This window comes from Apodemus sylvaticus, chromosome 9, assembly GCF_947179515.1.
Source record: "Apodemus sylvaticus chromosome 9, mApoSyl1.1, whole genome shotgun sequence".
Lineage (NCBI taxonomy): Eukaryota > Metazoa > Chordata > Mammalia > Rodentia > Muridae > Apodemus > Apodemus sylvaticus.
In genome coordinates, this window is record NC_067480.1 from 90,651,559 (window position 1) to 90,672,499 (window position 20,941).

Below are 20,941 nucleotides of genomic sequence, written 5' to 3' on the forward strand. Positions count from 1 at the left end.
TGTGGAAGTGTATGCTGAATAAACCCTTGCTCTCCTTGCTTCTTGGTTATGATGTTTTGTGCAGCAACTGAAAGTCTGACTAAGACAAGGTATACACATGTTTCCATAGGTACTTTTCCAGGTTTCATTATGGCCACTGCCCAAACAGGAGAAGCTACTACACATATTATTACTCATTGCTTACAATGCTTTGCCATGGTAGGACAACCTACATGAATAAATGTGAGTATATATATCAAGCTTTCTGGCACTTCTGTACCCATCTGTTCATTGCTCATAAAACTGGTATTCTATATAATCCACAAGGATTAGGAATTGTGCACTGAGACCATGGAGCTCTAAACAATCAGTTACAAAAATTAAAAAAGGGAGAGCTTGTATTCCTTCACCAGAAAACAGTTTGGATCATGCACCTTTTATTTTAAATGTTTTGACCTTGGATGAAAAGACCCTCTGCTGCTGAGAGTCTATGGCACCCTACAACTCAGCATACTTATGCTCAAGTGAAATGGAAGGACCTGCTAGATGGACCTAATATCCTGATCCAGTATTAACATGGGGATTGAGGGCATTTTTCTGTTCTTCCATAGGATGCTGAAAGTGCCAGGTGGCTTCTGGAACATTTGGTTCACCATGCATAAAAAGCAATGAACAAACTCATGATGTTAATTGAGCCATTTCCTGATGTCAATTTGAGATCTATATTGGACCTTTGTAGCTTTCTAGCAGCCATGGATGAACTGGGTTAGCTGATGGGGGGGGGGGGGTTGCTGGAATTGAAGAAGGATGAAGCTAAGACAAAGGTTTCTGATCAAGGCTCAAAGTTTAATTGTAAGCACTGTGTTTATATAGGGACAGCCCACAGACCCCATCCTTTGTTTCAGCTGGATTGGGTTGCAAAGCAAGCTGAGCAGGCAGAACACTCCTGTAGGAAATTGACTCCTCCTGGGTCATTAAGGTCCAACTGTGGCACACACTTAAAGTCTATTTAGCCTTTTCAAGGCTAAGGGAAGGGCGCAATTTCCCCTTTTTTGTTTTTTTAAAGATGAGCTGAATGAGGTCACTAGATTTACTTGTATTCCATAATCTAGTATAGGGTATAGAGTGGCAGTGGCCGTGCCTGTGTGAGGTCCACGTCTATATTGCTCCTTCTTACTCTTCATGGACAACAAACATAGCTTTTTGATGTATATGTCTAGATTAGGTTGATAGGAACTCAAGAACATGCTTACCCGTCCCTAGATACCAGCCTTCAAAAGCACACTCTTTCTCATTCAGAGCAAAGCCACAAAGGACGTGAATATACACTCAATGCATTTCTTCATAGCAATGAATAACTGCCATGGTGAATAGCTAAGCTTGCTGAAAGCAATACTGTGTGTAAGCAACCAATCTGTTTAAAAGCAACAAGATTATAATTAGAAATTTCAGTTGTCTGCAGGAATGTACCAGGTATTCAATTAAGCTTCTAATTGACAAAGATCAAACACAAAATTCTGGCCAGCAGGTCTATGGGGAGTGGCTACATACATCTTATATATTTAGACTAAACAAAATTTTCTTATTCTTTCTAGGTGTAAATTCAAGAGAAAAAGCACCCTTTCACTTGCTGAACCTAATAAACACAATTGCAGAGATTTTTCTAATCAGCCCCTAGAAGGGCTTCTCCAGCTGTACTTGACTCCTCTACAGTGCAGAATAACGTATCAGTTCTTGCTGTGCAAATTGAGACTGTCTTCTAAACAAGTTAAACTAAATCTAGGATAGACAGGAGATAAAGTTTTAACCATTTTTTCTTTTGAACATGAAACACAGAACAACAGTTATTCAAACAATGAAATAAATACAGACATAAATTGACACACATGGACAGATAGGTGCACCAAGGACAGACAATAAACAGAGGGAAGAGAACTTGAACCTGATCTCCAGTAGGAGCCAAAGAGGAAGCAGGACATCTCCCAATTTCCTTCTGTCCCTATGAGAGCTCTGAAATCCATTTTCCTCATTTTTTGCTAAGGCATGCTGGATAGGGGACAACTGCTTTTTGAAACCTATTCTTTCTCTTTCTTATGTCATTTGTATATGTACCATTCCTACCTCTGGGAACCATGCACAGTGTAAATCTACTTGAGCTAAGACTTTTTCTAACATCTTTTTTTTTTTTTTTTAAACACTGCTCCTCTCACCTGATGCAGTTCTTTTTGGCCGTGGACAAATGCCTATATAGAATTCCCCTGTCCCATCTGTGCTGTCATCTCCTAAGTGAGATTGAGGTCAGGTCAACACTGTCTCTTTATGCACCTCTTGCAACAAAAGCCTCCAAAAAATAAAATTTATGGCTATCGCTAGCATTAATACTGTTTGTTGCTTACCACCGTACAGGATACTGTTACTTTTTTGCCATTTTCTGTGGGGCTCCACCGAAGACAGTGTTGCTCAGTGGGTCTCCCCATTTTCAGGCATCTTGTACGGATGCCACCTATAGCCCTCCAGTAGCCATGAATGAACTGGGTTACCTGAAAGCGGTGGTGGAAATGAAAAAGGACAGGGGGCAAGAGAAGGATGAAGCTAAGACAAAGGATTCTGATCAAGGCTCAAAGTTTAATAGTCAGCACTGTGTTTATATAGGGAAAGCCAACAGACCCTATACTTTGTTTCATCTGGATTGAGTTGCAAAGCAAGCTCAGCAAGCAGTCTACTCCTGTAGGAAATTGACTCCACTTGGATCATTAAGGTCCAACTGTGGCAAACACTTAAAGTTTATTTAGCCTACTCAAGGCTGGGAGAAGGGAACTGACCTGTGTTCCTGACCTTCTAACCTTGTATAACTTTCATCTTGAAAGAGATTGTGGTGATAATGAAGGATACATGTGTTCTGGGATTGCAATCTATGGGGCAAATAATGAAAAATGAAATAAGAAAGATTTGATTATACTGGTCATCCTCTCAATCTGTTCAAACTGCTCATTTTGCTAATGATTTGTCTAAGAATGTTACCTTAGCTCTAGGAACATGAGAATATATAGATAGTAAGCTAGAACAAAATTAAATGTATTATATGAAGCAGTACAGTATTTAGGAGATGAAGTTCAAGGGATGAAGGTGAGATCACATTTAGAATGTCATGTAGGATATCAGTCAATTTATATTACTCCTAAAATGTATAATGAAAGTCAACAGGCTGGAGAGATGGCTCAGCAGTTAAGAGCACTGACTGCTCTTCCAGATGTCCTGAATTCAATTCCCAGCAACCACATGGTGGCTCATAACCATCTCTAATGAGATCTGATGCCCTCTTCTGGTGGGTCTGAAATGAGCAATGATGTAGTCACGTACATAAAATAAATACATAAATCTTTAGAATTGCCGGGTGGTGGTGTCGCACGCCTTTAGTCCCAGCACTCGGGAGGCAGAGGCAGGCAGATTTCTGAGTTCGAGGCCAGCCTGGTCTACAGAGTGAGTTCCAGGACAGCCAGGGCTACACAGAGAAACCCTGTCTCCAAAAAAGAAAAAAAAATCTTTAGAATTATACCTATAACCATTTGTGGTTAGGTCTGCTCTCAGTTCCTTTTTGAACATCTGTACAGAACTCCATCATATGTGGCTCAAGACTGTAACCTAATTGGCTGCATCCCCTATTACAGAGGCTGATTGTCAAAGGTCATCTCCCACTGTAGGTCTAACCTGCTCAGATTATTTCCTCAAAGAGAGGGCCACTAGGACTGTGAGAGTAGTTTGGTACAATTTCAGGATTGTGGTCCTTGGAGGGTCAGAATCTGGATCAAGATCTGGCTAGGATTTCTAGAAGCCTTACCAAGGACAGATGTAGATAGTTCTTATGGTGTATTGTATTAACCATAATCCATGATCCTAACCTGCATTTAGTTTCTTTTAATTAATTAATTCATTCATTCATTCATTTATTTATTAATACTTAGTGAATCTAAGGAGCTACACCTATGGCGGGGAAGCCTTTATTTCATTATGATGAAGCCCGGGGTAGAATGGAGTCTGTGCGGTGGCTCTTGGCTGCAGCCGGAGTAGAGGTAAGTTTTGAGATGGTTCATCTAAAACTGACTGTATTGAATGCTTTCCTCACATCAACCAGAAGCTATTTCCCAGTTACTGTCTTCTAAACAATTGTACCCTGTCTGGACTTTTTAAGGTATCTTATTGTGGTGGTTTGAATATGCTTGGCCCAAGAAGCAGCACTTTTAAGGGGTGTGGACTTGTTGGAGTGGGTATGGCCTCTTTGGAGAAAGAGTGTCTGTGGGGATGGGCAATGTGATCCTCCTCCTAACCACATGGGAGCCAGTCTTCTATTTGCCTTTGGAACAAAATATAGTACTCTCAGTTCCTCCCATATCATGCCTGCCTGGATGCTGCCATGCTCCTACCTTGATGATAATGGAGTGAACCTCTGGACCTGTAAGCCAGCTTCAATGAAATGTTATTCTTTATGAGAGCTGTGTTGATCATGGTGTTTGTTCACAGCAGTAAACCCTAACTAAGACACTTAGGATCCCAGGAACTTAGGCAGGAGGATTGCAAATCTGGGGGTAGGCTGTCCTATACAGTGTGACCCTTGTCACTCCAAGCATTAAATTAAAATGACCAGTTTTAAGGATACACATGAATAGATATGTGTACTGGCTGGTTTTGTGTGTCAACTTGACACAAGCTGGAGTTATCACAGAGAAAGGAACTTCAATTGAAAAAAAAATGCCTCCATAACACACATAAGGCATTTTCTCGACTAGTGATCAAGGTGAGAGGGCCCATTGTGGGTGGTGCCATCCCTGGGCTGGTAGTTTTGAGTTCTATAAGAGAGCAAGCTGAGCAAGCCAGGGGAAGCAAGCCAATAAGTAACATCCCTCCATGGCCTCTGCATCAGCTCATGCTTCCTGACTTGCTTGAGTTCCAGTCCTTACTTCCTTTGGTAATAAACAGCAATGTCGAAGTGTAAGCTGAATAAACCCTTTCCTCCCAACTTGCTTCTTGGTCATGATTTTTTTGTGCAGGAATAGGAACCCTTACTAAGGGTTTTAATAAATAGTTGAAAATAGTATGAAATAGTCTTTTTCATACAACACAGACAATAATGAAACGTTGAGACATTAGTCACAATATGTGCACCACATTTGTTTAGAGACTTAAGAGTATGAAAAATAAATAACTCCAACTATATAGAAGATCACTGAGTTGTATAGTCTTTGTGTCTTATTAATTTCAACGTATGCTTTTCTCTTATATGTTTTCTATAAAAAAGTGTAAAATAAAAATTAAAAGAAAAAAGCAATAATTCATAGGATTTATATAAGCGGTAGAAATATAAGTATCGAATATTTGATAGCACTAATGAATTCTTATTGTTTTAAATGTGTTAAGGCTTTTGTGGGAAGTTTCTCCTCAAAAATTATTCTTATGGCCTTGAGAACACATTGAAGTATTTAGAGACAAAATTCAGGACATTTGATAATTAGAAAGGCTCAATGGAAAGACCCTTGGATAGAATCTGGGAAAAATGGTTAAGGGATGAGTCTCCTGTGAAGGAGTCTGGCAGGGCTCTCTCGGTCTCATGATGCTGTTTACCCATCCCTAAGGATTGCAATTCACCTTGCTCCTGGCACACATGAAACTTGAGCTTGACCCTTTTCATTTTCAAAGAAAGCAGCACACAGATACAAATGAACACGTTTCCACTGGAGATTTCCCGTCACACAGATGTCCACCTTAAGATTCAGCCTCTGGAAGAATGAATTCTAAACAGAAGTGTGGAGTAGAAGCAATGAACTAAGTATCAAGGCTTCCTCTTGACCACCTTTGAGGAAGATTCAGGGAGAGCTACCCCCCCCCCCCAGACTCTTGCTCAGACTTTCTTGGTCTTTTGTGCCCCAAAACTGATCATTACAGGCCCAGGCATCCCACCATCCCCACCAAAGCCATCAAACTCACCAGCCATATCCAACCTTGGTGACCCTCTTCCAATAACTTCTCATCCCCTATGTGCTTTCTGAGTGGATGCTTAGCTAATTGGTGACATTCAACACCTCACTGTCTCCTTGGTCTAATTCAATGTGACAGCGTATATCTATGACCAAGCATTCCACCAAGCATGCTAGAAATGAAAATATTCCTGTAAGTACTTAGAACTTTAGTAACTCACCACAGCCAATTATTACTTATTGTCCAATTTTATGTTAGCCAAGCCCTGTACTATACATTTTGCAAATTCCATATTTTATTTGAGGAAGTACTCATGTGGGTTTAGTCCTATGTTTTTGAGCCAGAAAAGAAATTCCTCCTGTCAGATAATAATCAAAACACCAAATGCACAAAACAAAGAAATAACATTAAAAGCAGTAAGGGGAAATGGACAAGTAATATATAAAGGCAGCCCTACCAGAATTACACCAGACTTCTCACCAGAGACTATAAAAGCCAGAAGATCCTGAGCAGATGTCATACAGACCCTAAGAGAACAAAAATGCCAGCCCAGGCTACTATACCCAGAAAAACTCTCAATTACCATTTATGGAGAAAGCAAAATATTCCATGAAAAAAACAAATTTATCCAATACTTTCCACAAATCCAGCCTTTCACAGGATAGTAAACATAAAACTCCAACACATGGAAGAAAACTACACCCTAGAGAAGGAAGAGAATAATCTTTCAACAAACCAAAAAGAAGATAGCCACATAAACATAATTCCACCTCTAACAACAAAAATAACAGGAAGAAACAACTACTTTCCTTAATATCTCAATATCAATTCCCCAATAAAAAAGACATAGAAAAACAGACTGAATATGTAAACAGGACCCAACATTTTGCTGCATTCAGGAAACCCACCTCATGACAGACACTACCTCAGAGTAAAATGCTGGAAAACAATTTCCCAAGCAAATGGTCCCAAGAAACAAGCTTGAGAAGCCATTCTAAGGTCAAATAAAATCGACATTCAACCAAAAGTTACCAAAAAAGATATGAAAGACATTTCACACTCATCAAAGGAAAAAATACCAAGAAGAACTCTCAATTCTGAACATCTGTGTTCCATATGCAAGGGCACCCACATTCATAAAAGAAATTTTACTAAAGCTCAAAGCAGATATTGCACCTATAATAGTGGGAGACTTCAACACCCCACTCTCAGCAATGGACATTTCATGGATACAAACCAAACACAGATACAATGAAAGTAGCAGAAGTTATGAACGAAATGAAGTAAAAGATATCGGTTGTATCTGTTAACAGATACATTTTATCCTAAAACAAAAGAATATACCTTTTTCTCAGCACCTTATGGTACCTTCTCTAAAACTGACCATATAATCTGTCACAACACAAGCCTCAACAGATACAAGAAGATTGAAATAATCCAATGCATTCTATCAGATCACCATGGACTAAAGCTGGTCTTCAATAACAACAAAAACAATGAAAAGCCCACATAAACATGGAAACTGAACAATGCTCTACTCAATGATAACTTGGTAAAGAAGGAAAGAAAGAAATTAAATCCGTTTTCGTATTGAATGAAAATGAAGCCACAATATATGCAAACTTATGGGACACTATGAAAGCAATGCTATAAGGAAAACTCATAGCTCTGAGTACCTCTATAAAGAAACAACAGCACATCTGAAAGCTCTAGAACAAAAAGAAGTAAATATGTCTAAGAGGTGTAGAGGAAGTAAATGATCAAACTCAGGGCCAAAAATCCACCAAGTAGAAACAAAAAGAACTATACAAAGAACCAATCAAACCAGGAGGTGGTTCTTTGAGAAAATCAGTAAGATAGACAAACCATTAGCCAGACTAACTACAGGGTAGAGAGACAGAATCCAAATTAATAAAATCAGAAATGAAAAGGGAGACATAACAACAGAAAGCAAGGAAATCCAAAAAATTATCAGATGCTACTACAAAAACCTATACTCAACAAAACTGGAAAATTGGAACAAAATGGACAATTTTCTAGACAGACACCAGGTACCAAATTAAATCAGGATCAAACCATCTAAGCTATCCCACAACCCTTAAAGAAATAGAAGTAGTCATTAATAGTCTCCCAACCAATAAAAGCCCAGTCACAGATGGGTTCAGTGGAGAAATCTATCAGATCTTCAAAGAAGACCTAATATCAATACCCTTCAAACTGTTCCACAAAATAGAAACACAAGGAACACCACCCAGTTTGTTCTATGAAGCCACAATTATGATCATACCTAAATCACACAAAGACCCAACAAAGAAAAATTCAGACCAATTTCCCTTATGAATATTGATACAAAAAAATACTCAATAAAATTCTCACAAATCGAATCCAAGAACGCATCAAAACAATCATCCATCATGATTCATCCCAGGTGTGTAGGGACAGTTCAATATATGGAAATCCATCAACGTAATCCACTATGTAAACAAACTCAAAGAATAAAAACACATGATCTCATTAGATGCTGAGAAAGCATTTGACAAAATTCAACACCTCTTTGTGGTAAAAGTTTTGGAAAGATCAGGAATTCAAGGCCCATACCTCAACATAGCAAAAGCAATGTACAGCAAACCAGTAACCAACATCAAACCAAAAGGAGAGAAACTTGAAGCAATCACACTAAAATCAGGGGCTAGACAAGGCTGCCCACTCTCTCCCTTTTTATTCAGTAAAGTACTCAAAGTCCTAGCCAGATCAATGTGACAATGAAAGGAGGTCAAAGGGATACAAAGGGATACAAAGGGATACAAATTGGAAAGGAAAAATTTAAAATATTGCTATTTGCAGGTGACCCCAAAAATTCCACCAGAGAACACTTAAACCTGATAAACAACTTCAGCAAAATGGTTGGATATGAAATTAACTCAAACAAATCAGTGGCCTTCCCCCACTCAAAGGATAAACAGGCTGAGAATGAAATTAGGGAAATGACAATAGTCACAAATAATATACATTGGTGTGACTGTAATTAAGCAGTGAAAGATCTATATGACAAGAACTTCAAGTCTCTGAAGAAAGAAATTGAAGATCTCGGAAGATGGAAAGATCTCCCATGCTCATGGATTGGCAAGATTAATGGCCATTTTGCCAAAAGCAATCTACAGAATCAACGCAATCCCCATCAAAATTCCAACTCAGTTCTTCATAGAATTAGAAATATCAATTAGCAAATTCATCAGGAATAACAAAAAACCCAGGATAGCAAAAACTATTCTCAACAATAAAAGACCTTCTGACAGAATCACCATCCCTGACCTCAAGCTGTACTACAGAACAATAGTGATAAAAACTGCATGGTATTGGTACAGAGACAGACAGGTAGATGAATGGAATAGAATTGAAAATCCAGAAATGAACCCACACACCTCTGGTCACTTTATCTTTGACAAAGTTAAAACCATCCAGTGGAAAAAAGACAGCATTTTCAATAAACAATGCTGGTTCACTGGCTGTCAACATGGAGAAGGATGCAAGTTGATTCATTCTTATCTTCCTGTACAAACCTGGAGTCCAAGTGGATCAAGGACTTCCACATAAAACCAGATACCCTGAATCTAATAGAAGAGAAATTGGGGAAGAACCTGGAGCACATGGACACAAGGGAAAATTTCCTGAATAAAACAACAATGGCTTATGCTCTAAGATAAAGAATTGACAAATGGGACCTCATAAAATTGCAAAGTTTCTGTAATGCAGAGGACACTGTCAATAGGACAAAATGGCAACTAGCAGATTGGGAAAAGATCTTTACCAACCCTACATCTGATAGAGGGTATATATCCAATATATTCAAAGAACTCAAGAAGTTAGACTCCAGAGAACTAAATACCCCTATTAAAAATGAGTTACAGAGCTAAACAAAGAATTCTCAACTGAGAACTACTGAATGGCTGAGAAGCACCAAAGAAATGTTCAACATCCTTAGTCATCAGGGAAATGCAAATCAAAACAACCCTGAAATTCCACCTACCACCAGTCAGCATGACTAAGATCAAAAACTCAGGTGACAGTAGATACTGGAGAAGATGTGGAGAAAGAGGAACACTCCTCCATTGTTGGTGCGGTTGCAAGCTGTTAAAACTATTCTGGAAATCTGTTTGTTGTTTCCTCAGAAAATTGGACATAGTACTACCTGAGGACCCAGCTGTGCCACTGCTAGACATATACCCAGAAGATGCCCCAGTATGTAATAAGGACACATGCTCTACTATGCTCATGGCGGCCTTATTTATAATAGCCAGAAGCTGAAAAGAACCCAGATGTTCCTCAACAGAGTAATGGATACAGAAAATATGCTACATTTACACAATGGAGTATTATTCAGTTATTAAAAACAATGAATTCATTAAATTCTTAGGCAAATGGGTGGAACTAAAAAATGTCATCCTGAGTGAAGTAACCTAATCACAAAAGAACACACATGGTATCCAACTGATAAGTTGGATATTAGCCCAGAAGCTCAGAATACCCAAGATACAATTCGAAGATCACTTGAAGCTCAAGAAGAAGGAAGACCAAAGTGTGGATACTTTGGTACATCTTTGAAGGGGGAACAAAATACCCATGGGAGGAGACCCGAAATGAGGCACAGAGACTGCCCCACCTGCGGATCCATCCCATATACAGTTACCCAACCTAGACACTACTGTGGATACCAACAAGCACTTGCTGACAGGAACCTGATATACCTGCTCCTGAGAGGCTCTGCCAGTGCCTGACAAATACAGAGGTGGATGCTCTCAGCCAACCGTTGGACTGAGCACAGGGTCCCCAATGGAGGAGCTAGAGAAAGGACCCAAGAAGCTGAAGGGGTTTGCAGCTCTATAGAAGGAACAATAATATGAACCAACCCATACCTCTAGAGTTCTCAGGATCTAAACCACCAACCAAAGAGTACACATAGAGGGACTCATGGATCCAGCCACATAAGTAGCAAAGGATGGTCTTGTAAGACATCAATAAGAGGAGAGGCCCTTGGTCCTGTGAAGGCTCCATACCCCAGTGTAGGGGATGTCAGGACAGGGAAGCAGGAGTGGGTGGGGTAGAGGTAGGGGAGATGGGATAGGGGGGGTTTGGAGGGGAAACAAGGAAAGGAGATAATATTTCAAATGTAAATAAAGAAAATATCTAATAAAAACCATAAAACACTGCCCCAAACTTGTTTCGGAAGTAAAGGGTTTACTTACCTTACATGTTAAAGCCAACCATTGAAGGGAACTGAGACAGGAACTCAGTAGAGACCATGGAGCAATGCTGCTTACTGGCTTGCTTTCCTGGCTTTCTTAGCTCATTTCCTTTTGTAGTCTCAGCCCAGCTGCCTAATGATAGCACTATCATTTCAATTAATAAAGAAGAAAGTGCCAAACATATCCATGGGCCAATATGATCAATCTAGTTAAGGTAACTATGGGCTGTGTCAAGTTGACAATTAAAGCTAGCTAGAACAGAGACTTTTGGTCCATGTAATAATATCTTGTACTGCAGACCCAACAATCTCTCTTTGAGATGTCAACTCTCCTGAGATCTTAGAGCTTCACAATCAGAAGAACATTGCAGAATGTTCTTTGTGAATTCCCTCCATCACTGTAGGTGCCATAGTTCTTGGTGAGGAAGAGGGTGGGAATGAGATTACCTTTAAGATGAGCAGCTGCATGTTGTGCTCTCTTCTTGACAGGTCAGATATAAATTTCCAAACAGCTGTAAGCATGTTGTTGCATATATTACCAAACTTCAAAGTATTATGTCACTCACATCATGTATCAAAGAGAATATATTCAAATTAAGAAGTCTATGACACTAAAGAAAAAATAACTCCTTTGCTGTTTCTTCTTTCTAGTATGTAGAAGAGTTTATACATACTAATGAAGACTTGGAGAAGTTAAGAAGTGGTAAGACAAATTATCTAGGTGTCTTCCAGAAGAGTTAAACCCTGGATTGTGTGTGTGTGTGTGTGTGTGTGTGTGTGCGCGCGCGCGCGTGAAGTGTGGTTCATGGGTATGCTAAAGAGGCATAGAGTGCTTAAAATATAAAGGAGAAGGGTTCTTTGAGCAAACTTGAGACTCACTTAAGGTCAAAAGGGCTCCACTGCTGAGTATTGGCTAATATAACATTGCCAGTGTTTTCTCCCTTATATGTATCTGGGGAGAAATGTAGGAAGCTTTAAAGAAAGCACTGTATTTAATTAGAAATGTTAAGTTACTAGGAAATGATCTTATTTCCTCTTAGACTTTTTAGTCATCTGAGCACTTTTCATCCTGTACATATGACCTATATTTTTTTTCTTCTTTCAAAAGATGGAGTTCTGATGTTCCAGCAAGTGCCCATGGTGGAGGTTGATGGGATGAAGCTGGTGCAGACCAGAGCCATTCTCAACTATTTTTCCAGCAAACACAACCTCTATGGGAAGGACATGAAGGAGAGAGCCCTGTACAGTATACTTCTGTTTCTATGGTTATCATGGGAAGGATTTAAATCCTTCAGTGAATGATCAGATATATGGGAGGGGTCATGACCACCAGGCCTGCCTTGGTATTTATCCTGGATTCAAGTATGGCAGAGTCCTATGGAGCTGATTGATGAATGACTTTGGGGGGATCCTGATGACTGGAATAATAGATAATGATATTGGTGTTCCCAGACACAACATAGGGACAGAGGCTTGAGAACTCTATCAGCTTTGAATTGGGAAGCGAAATGGAAACGTTATTGTAGAAGTGCAGGCTTTCAGAGACTGGATGCTCATAACATAAGATGTCTAGAAACCGTGGAGTGACCATAGAAGTATTTTGTCTGCCAACTTTAACTTTTTTCCAGAAATGGCCATGTCCAGGACCAGGAAATTAAGATACTAATTATGTAGATTAGCACAACGCTCATGGGTTACTAGAACCTAGGTACCTAAGATTCTAGAGTCACCTGGTTTATATCATGTAGAACCAAAGGAGCCAGACTGAGTCAGGGCCACCAGAGTTGTCAGGTTGCCTCCAAGTTGTGGTAGAGCTAATTCACTGAAACAGTAAACTCTGGGAGGGGAGATGGCTCAGTAAGTAAAGTACTTTCTTTTCAAGCATAGAGATTAGAGTTGTGATATCCAGCACCCATGTAAAAGCTGGGTCCTCACTAGAGGAAGGAGCAGGAGGAGGTAGGGCTGGTATCTATTGACATTCTCGAAGGTTTTCAAGCTAAGAACTGTCAGGCAAGCTAAGTTGCCAGTTGTGTTGCTCTTGTCTTTCAGGATTGATATGTATTCAGAAGGGTTGGCAGATTTGAATGAGATGTTTATTGTTAACCCATATGAGCCACCTGGAGTCAAAGAAGCAAATATTGCCCTGATGAAAGAGAAAGCGAAAAACCGTTACTTTCCTGCCTTTGAAAAGGTTTGTGGAAGCTGTTTGGACTTTAACAGCATTAATATAGGTGTGGGTGTGATGGCATATGCCTGTAATCCCGGACTCAGGAGGCTGAGACAGGAAGACTCAGCTTGGGCCACTGATAGCATGCTTTAAAGGGGCTGGCATATCAGGGCCTTATTGAAAAAGAGTTTAAAGCAGTGGTTCTCAACCTTCCTAAGGCTGCGATATTTAATATAGTTCCTCATGTTGTGACCAACCAGCAAATTATTTTGTTGTTACTTGACAACTATAATTTTGCTACTGTTATGAGTCATAATTGCGAATGTCTGATATGTAGACCCCCTCCCAAAAGGGTTGCACCCAACAGGTTGAGAACCACTGATATATAGCATGTCTTAGTGCCGGAATGTGGCTTAGCTATTTGCTAAATGCCATAGACTATGAGAGTTGTGCAACAGGTGCTAATGTTTACCAATTCCAGAGAATGGAAAGGAAATCAAAGTGGTGGCAGATGTAGTTACTGACGAAGGCCTGATTCCTTTTCATGGATTACCAACTTCTACCAGTGTCCAATGGGCTAAGGAGCCCTCTAGATCCTCTCATAAGGACATTGATGCCATTCTTCAGAGTCTCCTGTTAATTTACTCACCACCACCCCCAACCCCAATCTACTAATAAGACAATGCTGAGAGTTAAAGTCTCAACAGAAGGGCTGGAGAGATGGCTGAGTGGTTAAGAGCGCTGACTGCTCTTCCAGAGGTCCTGAGTTCAGTTCCCAGCAACCACATGGTGGCTCACAACCATCTGAAATGGGATCTGGCAGCCTCTTCTGATGTGTCTGAAGTCAGCAACAGTGTACTCATAAAATAAATTAAGAAAAAAAAGTCTCAACAGAAAGAAGCAGGGGGCCCAGCTTGACTCTGTGTAAAAGTAATTTTTATTCACCGGATGCAATTTTTATCTCAGAGGATTACTGATGAATAAGCTCTCCATTTCTATTCTTTCTGAACTGGCTGACTGGTTCAACTCAGCTGTTCTGGCCCAAACCTCACCACCAAACTAACAGATTCAAACTGGATTCTCTGAGCTTCTTACAGAATTATTCTACTTGTCCTCTGGAAATCTGTTCTAATCTTCTGGCTCCTTCTCATTCTCTGGCTTGTTCTGTTTTCTCCTGTATCTTGTCTCTGTAAAACTGTCCTAGTAAAACAGTCTTCTCCCTCCTCTCTCTGTGCTGCTCTTGTAAGTCTTCCTCTTTTTCTTGTCTGTTCTAGTGAGAGTTGGGTGTATCCTATCTCTGACTAATTCTGTCAAATCTTTCTCTGATTTATCACTTTGTCTGGCCATCAATTAGGTACCATTTTCAAATATTACTGTTTCCTTTTGCAAACTAACCTTACCTACATTGTTTGGGATGAAAGGTGTGTGCTAAGAGCACGTCTATATTACAGCCAGACCATACTGTAGTCCAGGGAATGTCTGCATTCTGGCCACATAATATAGTTCCAGGTCTTTGGATGTAATCCCTTGCCAGAGCAGCCATATTTCTGGATTAAAATTCCTCTACAGCTTTGTGTGTTTAGGATGTCTTCCCTTGAATTCTTCAGGTGTTTAAGAGCCATGGACAAGACTACCTCGTTGGTAACAAGCTTAGCAAAGCAGATATTCACCTGGTTGAAATGATCTACCACATGGAAGAGCTGGATGCCAACATTATAGCCAACTTCCCTCTGCTGCAGGTAAGCTGGCTCTTACTTACCAGCAGGAATCTCATATTGGGCTTGACTGGTAGTGCTTGATCTCCAGCCTTCTTCAGGTCTGCACACTCAGCCCTAGGCCTCCAAAATGAGGTTCTAGGCATTTGTTCTAGGCCTTTAAAATGATCATGTCCTGTAGCAAAACTTAAGGTGGGTGCTACCCAAGAAGGACCCAGCATCTCTCTCCTGTTTGTGCCCCCATCCTCTTATCCCATTGACATCTCTTTTGCTCTTTAGGATGCTCATCATCCTAGGTGTGACTTTGTCCTTGCACAGAATCTATCAGAGCTGGTCTCTTTCCATCTGATCTCCTTCCTTTGTCTAACCTCACACACACACACACACACACACACACACACACACACACACTTCCATCTTAAATTGTCTTTGTCTCGGTGTAAAAGTTGCTTATGATACATGTTAGCTGCAGCTTACATGTGTGAGTGAAACAAGCCTTTGTCTTCCTCAATCTAGTTAATTTGGCTTAACACGGTGATCTCTAGTTTCACTCATTCTCCCACAATTGTCATAATTCCATCCTTTATAAGTGATTAAAATTCCACTGTGTGTCTGTACCATATAGTTGTACTATGGTTTTTAGTATTTGATTTGTATGTTGAGCCAACTTTGAATCTCTAGAATGAAACATAGCATATAATCCTAATATGTTCTTAAATGAGAGTTTTAATTGACATACTTTATAAACACAACTACAAAACATTATTTTTCCACTAAGACTTTCCTGGAGGACATAACTAACCCTGTCATCCCCCTCTCCAACCTCATCCAAAGGGTTAGCACTCTAGAATTCTATAAAGCAGATGTGAACAGTTTCCAGGATTGGAATCTTTAAATTCCATAGAACACTCTCTATTTTAAATTATCATAAAAATGCTTGAGTAAAGAAAGAAGGAAAGAAAAAGAGAGAGGGAGGAAGAAAGAGAGGGAGGGATGGAGAGAGAGAGAGAGAGAGAGGCAAATGGACAATGGGGGCTTCAGATTGAAAAGAAAGTTCACATTTTATGTCATGCATTTGATTTTAGGTAGAATAACAAAATAGAAACGGGATTATTATCACATAGAACATTAGTACCTATTCTATCCACACCCCTCCTTCAAGCCCCTAATGCCTCCAACTAAGTTACTTCTCAGCCAGTTGACCTCCTGATGGAGGAACACACAGATACTGTCTTTTTTTCTGGTCTCTGCTTTGAGATGGTCTGTCTGTCTGTCAACTTAGTGAAAAAGACAACTAAGATCTGTTAGATTGTCTACAAAATCAAAGAATTGATTGATATGTGTATAGAAGGGCAGTTGGAATTCACTCCCTTCAGAGATTCTTCATACATTTTGCAAACACCTCCTGTGAACTCATTCACAGACTCATAGTCAGCCTAAATCTTGCTGTCTGGCATCTTGGTAGGCTGTTCCAACAAAAATGCTATGAGACATTGCACCAATTGCTTTGTTGTACAGCTTTTATTGACAATTTTTGTGTTTGTATTTATTAAGAAATTACACTATAGGAATTGCGGTTTGTTTCTTTGTTTGCTTATTTGGTTTTTGGTGTTGTCCTTACCTGGTTTTGATATAGGCGTAATGATAAAAGTGAGAATGTCTCTCGTAGGGCTCAGATATCAGTTCTCAGTTGGTGATATTTTTTGGTAAGGCTTAAGAGGTGTGGCCATGCTGTAGAAAGTATGCCATTGGGGAGTGGTCTTGGGGCATTTATAGTCTCCCCCACATACAGTTTCCTACGTCTGCTTTATTCTTGGAGTTCAAGATCTGAGCTCTCAGCTTCCTGTCTCTGTCACCATGCCTGCCATCTGGTACATGCCTCCCACCATGATAGACTCCTATCCTTCTAGAACTGTAAGTCAAAATAAACTGTGTCCTCTATAAGTTGTCTTTGATCATGGTGTGTTATCACAGCAATAGAAGAATAACTACTACAGAAGTATAATACTAACTAAATTTACAGGATCAGTGTGGTGAGGTTTCTTATCTTCTATTTCGTGAATCAGTTTGGAAAGCATTAGTGTTCCATCATCTTTAAAGGTTTGATAGAATTCAGCAGCGGGAGTAATGCAGTCCTGGGATTGCATTGCTGGAAGTCTCTGAAAGGTCTTTGCCTTTTCTGGATCCTTTAAGTTTTTTACACTCTCTGATTTGATTTTAGAACTTTGCGGGTCTAGTTATTTATCTACTATTTCCTAGATTTCCCTAATCTTTTGAATACCTTGTCAGAATACACACTAATAATCTTGGGAATGCCCTTGGAACCCATTGTATTGTCCCCCTTTTTATCTTTAAAGCTGTTCATTTGGGCCATCTCCTTTACTTTTGGTTAGATTTGCTAGAAGTTTTCAATTGCGTGCATTTCTTTTTAAACCACCTCTTTACTTGATTGAGTCTATGCATTGTTGGCTTGTTTTATTGATTACAGATGGGATTTTAAATACTTCAGACTGGCCTCAAGCTCACTGTGTAGCTAGAGATGACCTCCAATCTTCAATCCACCCACCCCTACCTCCTGAGTGTGGATTATAGCTATGTGCTCATGCACCTTGTGTGTTCAGTGTTGGGGACTGAATGCAGAGCATTGTTTATGCTGAACAAGCACTGCCTACTGACCCAAATCCTGAGCCTATGTATTTATTGTTCTCTTGGTTGCATTTCATTCATTTCTCTCTGATAGTTCTTGTCTCCTGTTGCTTTTGACATTGGCTTGCTCTGCTCTTGTTGTGTTTTGGTTTTTTTTTTTTTTAAGACCTTGAGGTGCATCATTAGGTTATTTATTTGACTTTTTAATGTAAGCACTGGTATCAATAACTTTCCTCTTAAAAACAACCTTGGCTTTATCACAAAGGTTCTCTTAAATTCTGCCTTCATTTTCCTTAGATTCTAGAAATGTACCGATTTTCTCCCTTATATCTTTCATGACACTCTTCATTCAAGTGTGTATCATTCAGTCTTCATGTGTTTGTTTGCTTTCTTCAATTTCTCCTCTGAAATTACCATGTTATATGTCACAATAAACAGTTTTTATTGGTAATATCCATTCAATATTTCCTGTACTTAATTTCAGTTCCATTTCCTTATACTCTGCTGAGTTGATATATGACAGACGTTTTACCTTGCCTCCTACCAGAGTCATGGACCTACTAGGTTAAAGTATAAAGGAAAAGATAAGGGTGATTATAACTTAGTAAACCCTTAACAATATCTTCAGATAAGTGTTAGTGGGCTGTTTTCTGCCTCTTTGTCTTATTTTCCTTGACACTGGATGTCTATCTGTAACTGTATCCAGCTGATGATGAAACTCAGATATCCTAGGCTGTGATGCAAACTGCCTTGTCTCTGGGTTCTTCCATAAGGCTGTGGATTCTTTCTTACTTTTAACTGCAGGCTCTGAAAACCCGCATCAGTGACATGCCTACCATAAAGAAGTTTCTGCAGCCTGGAAGCCAGAGACAGCCTCCTGTTGATGAGAAAATAGTACAAAAAGTAAGGAAGATTTTCAAGTTTTAATGATGTGACATTGACCAAGTACTATACCTTCATGTTGTCTCTGAACATTGTGAGAAAATGATCTTTCTCACTATTATTGAAATAATGGCCTTCTATGATACAGTTTAATGAAAACTATTTTATTATGGATATGCTATGGATCTGATTTTCTAATTCCCTTATGTAATGCTTTTCTGTAATAAATTCAATAAAAATGTGGATTATGTGGGGTTTTTTTTTTAGTTCTTTAACATCTGTCATCTCATCTATTGAAAAATCAAGTTTAGAAATTTCACTGAATGTTCTTAAGCAAACAGAATCATGGCTATAATTAGGCAGCAGTGCTCCAAATAGAACTTTTCTTTTCAGAACCTTATTTTTATTTTGCTTTTCTTTGTTTGTTTGTTCATTTCTTTTGAAATAGGATCTCACTGTGTAACATTTCCAGTTCTGGAACTTTCTATGTACACTCAGATGGCTTTAAACCCACAGAGAACTACCTAATTCTATGGTGGGTCCTGCTTGAACTTGCCAGCAATATAAATGATGACACAGAAGTTTTTTAGTATTTTAAAGCTTGGGTGTTTGAGGGCAGTCTCCCAGCCAGCTATCTACCTTAACCTGACTAAATCTGGCACTGCTAAATATAGTCTGTATGTGGCTACTTCTACTTCTCAGCTCAGCTTTGGTCGGTCTGTTCACCCCATGTCTGCTGGGGAATCTTCTATGTTTCATTTCTCTCAATTTTTCTCTCCCTCTCCCTTCTCCCCACCTCTTCATCTCCCTCCCCCTCCCATCCCTCCCTTTTTTCTCTCTCCCTTTTCTCTCCTTCCCCCCCTCTCTCTCACATATACACATATTCTACCTTCCACTTCCTACTCAGCTATTGACTGTCACCTCTTTATTACAGCCAATCAGACATAATTCTAGCTTGCACCTAGGCTAGTAAGGAGGGCTGAATATTTATAAAATATGAGGCTGATGATGGACCATAGAAATAACAATGCCAAACATTTGTACTCAGAATTAATAATGAAATATACAGAGACACACCTTCACACAATATACCCCAACATATCTCTACCTCTAGACGGCTGGGATTAAAGGAGTCCACCATAATACCTGTCCAAGAAAACTTTTTTGTTGTTGTTGTAATGTTTTATTTTGTTTAGTTTTTCAAGACAGTGTCTCTCTCTGTATATCCCTGGCTGTCATGTAAACCAGGCTGGCCTGGAACTCACAGAGTTCTGCCTAACCCTGCTTCCCAAGTGATAGGATTAATCTTGTGCACCACTACATGGAGTAACAACTTATTGTCAATACTAAAAAGTTTAGTTTTTATTAGCTATTTCCCTGAAATCCTCCAGTTTTGTTTAGTGATCTAAGACAGAGTTTGCTTTTATTTGTATGGCTTTTTATGATTTATTTACTTTGACATTATGTGTCTGAGTGTTACACCTACATATATGCTTATGTACCATGTGTGTTTCTAGTACTCAGAGGCCAGAAGAAAGTATCAGATCCCCTAGTCTTAGAGCTACAGACAACTGTGAGCTATCATGTGGATACTGGGAACTGATCCCAGGTCCTCTGCAAGAACAGCAAATACTCTTAAGTACTGAACTATTTCTCCAGGCACAATGGTTAGTTTTAATTATCAACTCAACACAATCTAGATTCACCTGAGAAGGGAGTCTCAATGAGAGATTGTCTAAGTCAGGTTGGCCAGTGTACATGTCTATGTAGATTTGTCCTGCCTGTGTTAATGTAGGAAGATCCAGACCTTTGTGGGTGGTACCACTCCCTAGGTTTGGATTCTGGACTGTATTCAAGAGTGGGGAAAATGTAGGAGCAATCCTGTCTCAGCTCCTGACTGTGTGAATGTGACCAGCTCCTTCAAGTTCCTGCTTGATGTCCTCACAGTGGTGAAATATAGCCTAGAATTATGAGCTGAATAAACAACTCTCTTAAAGTTGCTTTTGTCAGGGTATTTTACCACAGCAATAGTCAACAGAATGAAGATACAATCTTATGTTACAATGAGGCATCAATTTCTCCAGTCCTCCAAATGAATTTCAAAAGACAGTTTTTTTGTCTCATTGTATATATGTATGCATCTCTGTGTAGCTATGTGTGGGACCTTGAAAGGCAGTCTGTGTTCTGGTTGAGTAAGGCTTAACCTACAGTGACCCAGTAGATATTCTACAAGGGACGGACCCGTTGGCCATGCTCCCAGACACTAACTATGCTTCTGACACAAGGCGCTCTACTTCATAATCCTATGACAATCAGTCACATAGGACAATGCTCCAAGCC

At 39.6% G+C, this 20,941-nt stretch overlaps 1 protein-coding gene across 1 annotated transcript; it reads left to right on the top strand.

Moving 5' to 3' along the window:
• Positions 1 to 3,954: 3,954 nt before the first annotated feature.
• LOC127692360 (glutathione S-transferase A6-like) lies at positions 3,955 to 18,694 on the top strand. Its single transcript, XM_052192625.1, has 6 exons — positions 3,955 to 4,049; positions 11,843 to 11,894; positions 12,300 to 12,432; positions 13,241 to 13,382; positions 14,966 to 15,097; positions 18,524 to 18,694. The coding sequence occupies exons 1-6, from the start codon at positions 3,963 to 3,965 to the stop codon at positions 18,644 to 18,646; spliced, it is 669 nt and encodes a 222-aa protein (XP_052048585.1). The 5' UTR covers positions 3,955 to 3,962; the 3' UTR covers positions 18,647 to 18,694.
• Positions 18,695 to 20,941: the final 2,247 nt, after the last annotated feature.